This window comes from Sipha flava, unplaced genomic scaffold (genome assembly GCF_003268045.1).
Source record: "Sipha flava isolate LNK unplaced genomic scaffold, YSA_version1 105_pilon_pilon, whole genome shotgun sequence".
Classification (NCBI taxonomy): Eukaryota; Metazoa; Arthropoda; class Insecta; order Hemiptera; family Aphididae; genus Sipha; species Sipha flava.
In genome coordinates this window covers 541408-550010 of record NW_020271719.1, presented here as the reverse complement: position 1 = coordinate 550010, position 8603 = coordinate 541408, and the positions used below count along the sequence as shown (strand labels likewise).

At 39.1% G+C, this 8603-nt stretch overlaps 1 protein-coding gene across 1 annotated transcript in view; it reads left to right on the top strand.

Moving 5' to 3' along the window:
• Window positions 1–143: 143 nt before the first annotated feature.
• Window positions 144–8603, top strand: part of LOC112684407 (protein split ends) — a 51238-nt gene continuing 42778 nt past the window's right edge. The window contains exon 1 of the mRNA XM_025555933.1: window positions 144–896. Within this exon, the coding sequence (XP_025411718.1) occupies window positions 814–896 (83 nt within the window). The 5' untranslated portion in view covers window positions 144–813. The remainder of the gene's footprint in view (window positions 897–8603) is intronic.

The window sequence follows — 8603 nt, the reverse complement described above, 5'->3', positions numbered from 1 at the left end:
ACGGCTGTGGCGGTGGCGGCCGATCGCGCCACCGCCGGATCGCGGTGGGGCGCACGGCGGCCACGGCGTTCGCGCCGACGATGTCGGTGGTGGGGCTGTGTATTGGGCGCACGGGAAGGGGACTCGTCAACAAACCGTGGCAGCTACGTTTCGAGCCGCATTCGCCGATGAGAAACACACGATCGCGCGCGTGTCGAGTTAATTTTTATTGTCAGTCGGCCGTTCATCGATATAGATTTATATATATATATAAATTAATAATACGCATAGATATACGTATATATTTTTTGGTGCAGTTTAATTAGATTTTGTTTTGCCCGCGATTATTTATTTCTCGTTCCACGCTGTTGTCCGTGTTCGTTTTCGTCGCGATTGTGCGTGTTTATTTTCGTTTTAAATTCAATCCGTTTTGCCGCCCGAGACGTACGTGCCGATTATGTGAGATATATCTTGGTGAAGTTTTGTTTGGTTTGGTTCGCCGTTTTTTTTTTCTCCGTCCATCCGTCGTTTTCGTTCTCGCGCGTGTAACGTATGTGCGGCGTGCGAAATCCGTATACACGTCACCGCTGCCGTCGTGCGTCAATTGTTTTTCCCTCGTCAGTGCTTGTGTTCCTACCGTAATGTTCGCGTAAACTACTTGGTTTTCTCCTTTTCCGCCGCCGTCGCCACCTGTCCAGGTGTGTGTGTGTGTGATTGTGAGTGATTGTGTGTGCGTGCGCCTACCGATATCGAATCCGTTGAACCGCGGTGGACTCGTTGTGCGCGACCTGTGTGTTTGGGCGTGTTCCCGAATGATGAAGAGTTGGCGACATAATGGTTAGGGAGACTCGCCATCTTTGGGTCGGAAACCTGCCGGACAATATACGCGAAGAGAAGATACGCGAACATTTCAAGAGGTTAGTGTTGAGCCTCGAGCACATCGGGCTATCTTACCGTATTGTAATGATATGTACTTATAACGTACTGCGGTACACATAATATTTTAGTTACTTAGTAGTAGTTATGGTCAGTTAAGTCGGCGATGACGTAGTTATTTATGGTGAAGCACAAACGCGCCCAAACGTTGCTGCGGTAATGGTTTTACAGCCGGCTGTGACCGCAGTGGCACGCGGAAACCGCCGCGCCAACCCCCTCCCAACGGTCCGTGACCGGCGGCGTTTCCTCGTCATCGCCGCCGCCGTCCAATTATCATAACGCGCGAACTTCAGACGACTTGGCCTGGCAGATCCAGCTTGTATAGTACGACCGTTTGGCATATGCGAGGGCCGTGACGTGACTTCTCTTGACCTCGTCGGCGCACCCGACTTGGTTGTGTGTCCCTTCACGGCTTTGTGGCGCCTGCAATAGAAGATTCGATCTAACCACTCGTCATTACAAATTGTATATCGTCGTCGTATTTCGGAATTATATGTCTCTCGGAACTGAAAAAATCCTTTGGGTCTGCTATCCGTCGAGATACCTGCTCGAGAAGATTTTTATCGCACGTCTTTTCTACCATTATACTACCTGTACGTGATTCTAACGCATCGCAGTAGTTATCGGCGAACAAGAATAAGTAGTACGAGACCGACGAAATCTGTTGTGTTTTCCTTTTGTTCTGGTTCAGGTATACGCTACGCGTCCGTCTACAATGGTGCGTATTCATATTCGTTATATAGCATTATATTCGTTATATAGTAGGTATATAATAGCTACGGCAATCGTATCGGACCCCACATCTGCAGTTGGTAGTCAGCGTGAAAATGAGTGGCCTGATTGTATTTGATTTTTAATAACTCTAACGTCCGTTTCAAGGTTGACCAATGTTGCCCAAGAATAAATTTACATTTAAAAAGTCGTTCGTTCTAGCACATTTCCTATCTTCTTTTTTTTTGCCTATGTTCTTTCGTTCACGGTAGAAGCGCATTTGCCATAAGGTGTTTCTCATCGTACTCTCCTGACACGCGTGTTCGTCATCAGCAATCTCGCCTAGACGCGACTGTGTCGAGAATTCGTCGCGTCGGCCAACTATATGTTTTTATTTTCATGCTCTCTCGCGCACGAACGGAGTTTAAGGCGGCGGCGTTATTATTTAAGTAATAGTAAATTCAGATTCTCGGCGGGCGGAACAAATCGTCGAAGCCGTCACCTTGTGCTGAGGGAAATATTTGGGGAAAAAAATAATACTCATTCGGTTCCAAGTGTCAAGGTCACAGCTATTTTCCACGTTAAATACCACAATATTGCATGTGTATTTGCGCGCACGTCATTTCCCTCTGCCACTCGAACTCTACGATACCGGTGGAATACATAAGCGGTAAAATGAGATAAGAAAAAAGTATCGTAAATAAGCGTCATGATGAGGCGATACGTCGACGTCCCGGCGTGTTTGTTTTCTTTTTCGAATCTAAAAATAAACAAAACGATATCGGCCGCCGCCCATTCATCAATCGTTCATCCAGTCGTTTTCCGTACGCGCGGGACCCGCTCCCGTTCACCGAACAAATACGAAAAATCGTAAACATTAATTCCCTCTCTCTACACAATAGCACCTATAGTCGTCCAGGAAATGATGTGCACGCGCGTGTGTGTGTGTGGCTCTCTATTGTGTTTCAACTCGTTTCGTTTCTCGCTTTTTCACTCCACCCTGACACGAATGAGCTTCGCGTGTTTTGTGGGGAAGGGGGTGCGAGCCCTTCGCCCAAAATAATACACACACGCACGATACCGGGATACGACAACCGCCACCACCCTTCTGCCCGCGTAGAGGGTTTATTTCCACACGTTTTCGGAATAGTGAAGCGCTCGTTCGACAACTGCGTGTTTATTTACTGTAGTCCGAATGCTGAGAACGCGTACGCTAGCCCCGCCGCGAGGTTAACTTGTTTCGCGGGTGAGTGACGGCGGCGGCGCTGAACTCACGATATGACTCCTTTATTATCGCGTTATTATTAGCCTGAAAATTGTAGTATATATACGTATATCGAACGGTCCAATATCCTACGAATGCGAATGAGTCTGAAATACGTACGTCTATCATTATTTGTTATACGACTGTTTTCTCGAGATCATAGTGCCGAAGAACGAGTACGCTCGCGGAAACATCGCGATAATAAATAGTATGTGTTTATTGTTTTTTTTTTTCACCTGTGATTTATCAATGAAATCGTAAATAAATACGGTTTCGAAAAGAAAGCGCTCGCGCGCGTACAGAAGAAAAAAACGACCGATATGTGTGTGCGTGTGTTCACGTCAACGACGACAATTTTGCGCGTACAACCGCGGCGGACGCGACCTGTTTACTCGGCTCGAAATCGTAGCGAAAATCGATTATGTACAGAATAGAAACGCTCGCCAGAAGAAACCGCTCTCTTCGAACCCGGTTGTGTCCCGGGAGAGGCGCTATTGTTGAAATAATAATTGTTGTAAATAAAATAACGCGCTCTTGGAAAATCGTTATTCGTACGGTCTGACTCCTCCGCCGCGCTATTATCATAATAACCGGTTGGCTGACTGACCGGCGGCGTTGATTGAGTTCTTCAAACACGGTGATACAGCACCGCCGCGTACGGTTTTATCGTAGTAAGTAGTGGGAGTAGTTATCTCGTAGTAAACGCGTAATGGGAACGGATAATAATACATTTTTCTCGGTCGCCAATACAGTTATCGTGAATTGAAAATATATTTTCACCGGCAGTACGTCTCTCGAAACCCAAATGGAACGCTATCGCCGGAACAACAACAATAAACACTAATAATAACAGTACGTATTTTTCTCTCGGTTCGCGAAACACGTCGCCCGACGAATGTTCACAAATAACCATCATCTCGTCCGTTCGTCGTTTTTTCTTTTAAAAATAATAATCGAATTTACGTCATGTACGACTGTGGTTGTTGTTTGTATTATTCGTCCGCTGTCGTCGTACACACTACACTTGGCGCGACGTGCAATTAATGCTAAAACGCTAAACCGTGGGACGCTCGAAACGACTAAATAAGTGGAGAGCGAGCCTGTAAGAATTTTAAAATTCAATATCCGTCCAAGTCGAGAATTTGTTTTCACGAAAAAAAAAAAAAAAAAAAAATTGAAACAATATTGTCATCGTCACATGTCAATTTTTTCATTCGTGTTTTTTTCTCGATATGGCTCTTGATATTAGCTACGCTCTGTACTCGATGAAAATAGAAACTGCGAGAAGTCGCGCGTTATAATAATATTATATTTTAACGGTTATTGTTCTCGTTCTCCTGTGCTACGGCTGACACGCTATGGTAGGCGTTTGACTAACGAGTAGTTTTATATTTTTCTCCTGGCATATGTCCTCCCCGATGATATAATCGATGCCAAAAGTGTAGGTAAAAATACAAGTTACGCACTGTTAGCTATGCGTTCACGAAGAGTAAAAAATGGTTAATTTTTCTCATCTGAATGTTATTAAGACGTAGTTGGTTCGCGTAGAACAAAAACACAGTATTTTTGTATTTCCTACTAGGAAATTAAAGACTTTTATTATTATACACTTTGGTTACCCGTGGTCATGACGATAAAAACGAAGGTTATAATGATATATCTACGTAGCTCTATTTGTATGTCTTAGGTATTATGTCAACGAAAAATACCAGTTTTACCCAAGAGGTCACGAGAGAAGTATGGGTTCCTATATTAGCGTAACGCATGTACTAAAACAAATCAGCAGTAGTTCCTAATCATATTAAATCGTATGGCTTGGTTTATGATAATCAAACTCTGGCGTAAGAACTCGCTGTTATTTAGTATATGCCGTTTTTTGTTAAGGAACCGAGAAGGCGATTTTTTTTTTGTACATAATGGACTAGTAATTGTTCAAGATACTCTAAAGTATTTTTAAATTTCACGTATAGAATACCATAGGCTGGCAGGTGATGTGCGTCGTCTTTGTGTATCATCGTCTGCCGTTTTTTTCCATCGTCGGTTTCCGGTTTTCGAATCATCGTTTTGTCTTATAATACCTACACTCTGCACACCGGTCTTCTTACTGATACATCCAACTCGTCGTTAAAATTAATAACAGTAATTTTAAAACAGCACGCCCGGGTACGGCGTTTTTTCACCATGCGACGCAGAACGTGTGACGACATTGGTATAGTTATTTTTTTTTATCTTCTATTATCTTCTTCTGTTTTTTTTTTTTTTTACGACCGTTTTATTTTGTATTATCATTGTTGTGTACGTACGTAGGTATATACCTGGTAAGTGAAAAGCGTGTTCGGAGAGAAGTATTAGCGGTGGAGGTTACAGAGAGAAAAAAGAAACGATAGGAGGACCGCCGCGACGGTGGCTGTCGTGTACGTCTTGTCTGCAACGGCACGGAATTTACAGGTCGAAACCGGGCTCGACAGTGGTGACTGTGAGCTCCTCTCCCGCGTGTGATAACGTCTATTGATTTCTCGGCCTGTAAGACCGAGAGGGTGAGGTTGGGCGAGTTTGAACGAATGGCGGAGAGGTGAGTGGGGACGGGAGCGAGAGGAAGGCTGCTGCGTAAAAGGGCGCGCTTTTGTCGAGTTTTTGTCGAGTGTGTGCGTGGCGCGGTGCTGCTGTGAGTGTGCGTGCGTGCGTAATGTGGTGTATTGCACGTCCTCCGCCACTGCCGGCGGCGGAGTAAGAGTAGCGTTAGGGGGACACAACCCCCATGTATTGTGTATTATTATGTGCACTCGTATAAAAGAATAATACGTATTCCCCTCTCAACGATTCTCCAGTATATTGCGTCAGCACGGAGATACCGGCCCTGGGATCTTGTGAATGTGTGTGTGTGTGTGTGTGTGGTATTTACTCGAGCAGTGTATGCGATCCCTTTCATTTGCTCCAATGCCTCGCGACCCGGACACCACGCACGCGCAAGGCCAACATATTATTATTAACTTATTCGAACAAAAATTCAATAACGATTAATTATCGGATCGAATTCGTTTGTTGTGTTGATGGTGATATTCTGTCGTCTTGATTTCTTCCCTTCCCGCAGTGTCTGTACACCCAAGCTTTATTTTTCTCGGAGACACAATATCTTGTTTTATTACAAAGTCTCTCAAAAACAACATCCGTATCGGACGACGTCCAATATATTATTTAATACAGATTATAACCATGTATATAAAATAATCTCATGGTTATGTTATAATAATGTATTTATTTACTCCGTCTTCCTCTGGAGTATTGCTACGTATAAAAACTAAAAAAAAAAATAATGATTTAACAGTGCTCTCAGTTAAATTGTTGGTAATGATACGTTTTTTTTTTGTCTGTACACCGATACATTTCTCGAGGGAATCATCTAGTTACGTCCATTTTTGCGGTCTGATCACCATAATTTTTATTTTAATTACGTTGAGCGAACTATACGATCTTATGTTTCCTCTAAATTACTTCGTCGTAACCTTCAACCCGCGTTTTGCGAACAAATTTCACGAATTTACTTCAACCCCGTTTAGTTTTGTTTGTCGAGTCTACTTGTTTTTATTTTTGTTGCCTATGTTGTTCAGTCGATTGTATTCTGATTTAAATACTATACCACTCGTCGTATGGTGAGAAAAACTGTCGTTGTATTTATACTATTTACACGCACGTTCAGTAGTGATGACCTTGTAAAATAACATAATATGTATGTATATATTTACACACTCTCACACACACATATAGAACCATTATTGGAGTGTCAATCCAACCCCTGAGGCGTGTGTTACACCTTTTATCTGAATTGTCCGATTGCGGCCCGAATTCAGCCAGTCGTATTTCATGCCAAAAATAAGTATCCCGATTGCGTCCTAACACACATTGGTTCACAAAATAGCTTATAATTAATAAAATAAAGTATTTGGAAAATATTTTTCATACTGTATTGGACAATTTTATTTTGTATTTTATTCACATAGTCAAATAATAAATTGTTAACAATAAAAAGTTATAATAATTCATTATTTGACTTATATTATTATTGTTATTATTGATATATATTATTTGTATTTTATATAATTTTTTATTGTTATAAAATACAAATAATATATATCAATAATAACAATAATAATAATAAAAATAATATGTCAATAAATAGTCAACTAAATTATATTAAATTGTAAATTTTTAAAACTCATTGTTTTTGTAAAATTAAAATTAGATATTTGATGATTTTATAATATTGTAATTTAGGTTCGCATAATTTTTTTTTTTTTTTTTGTTAATTTGTTTAGTTGTTTCCCGAGGAGTACAAACTATAGATTGAATTTTTATTTTAACATCTGTTTGGCATTGTTTCAAAATTTCCAAAAATTGAAATATACTTAGATGTGACGTATAAAATAGTGAATTAAATTTTGAATAGAAGCTTTTACGTGCATTCGTTGACAAACACATACTAGAACTAAAAGTAGCCCATATTTCACGTGGAAAATTAGAATCATCATCAATATAAGTGTCAGCTAAATAATCACAAAATGTTATATAAAATTCGAAATTACCCGGCCGAATGAAAGTTATATTTATGTTAAAATGCGTATCGGACGCAATTGGGATATTTATTAAGATTTGATAACCACTTAAATAGTATTTCCTACCTACTATGTACGGACCGCAATCGAGATAGGTGAAAAGGTAAAAAGGTTATTTTTGGCCGCAATCAAGCAATGCCCCCTTTTATCGTTACAGTCTTATTTACTCTGTCGTCCCCCTTTGTGAAATCGCACAACATTCCAATGCACATAAATTTAAAGCAACCATTAATTTTTTTTACTGCTACAATTGCAGTTTAGAATATTTTCTAATGGAATATACATTAATTTTACAACATTAGTTAGTTTTACTGTAATATTAAAAAATGTTTTGTGAGAATAAAAAATTTAAACGGATGAGTATACAGGAAGGGCGAACAGTATAGCCGTATAAACGTTTAGACTCTTAAACTTTTAAACTAAAAATCAATATAAAATTTCAAGTGTTTATAAAAAGATAATATTTTAATACTTGGTCAACGTTTCGAGTCACTAAAATAATTATTTAATAAAATTAATTATTAATATTTACTTATAGAATCAAAATCAAATATCTCTCATTGTAAATGGAATAGCAATTTATTGAAATATCTGATTGCGTCAATATGTAACGCTTTTAAAATGTTTCGACTTTAATTTTTGTTCGGCTAAGATATAGTTTGAAAATTCTTGTATCCAATTAACAAGCCTTAAGTATTCAAATTGGAAGTTGTATGAATTTTCAATACAAAAATGTTGGAAATCTTCCATAAGTACTGTTAAAATTGATTATTAAAATATAATGATTAAAAAAATTTTTTTTGAAGTTATGTTTATGTTTTTTTTTTTTTTTTTTTATTAATTTATAAGAAACTTTATTACAAATTTAAGACCTTTGTCAAATCAAAATAATTTTTTCAATATTTTATTTAAGTAAGCAAACATGAAAATTTAATATGTATATATAGCTAAAATAAAAAACGAAATATTTTGAAAATCCTACCATTTAAAACGAAATTATTTTATGTGGTAAATATTCGGGAATGTGGAAATAAATTAAAATGCAACTAATATTAGATCGGCAATTTAATTTGTATAAATGTGTTTATTGTGTCAGTATATAT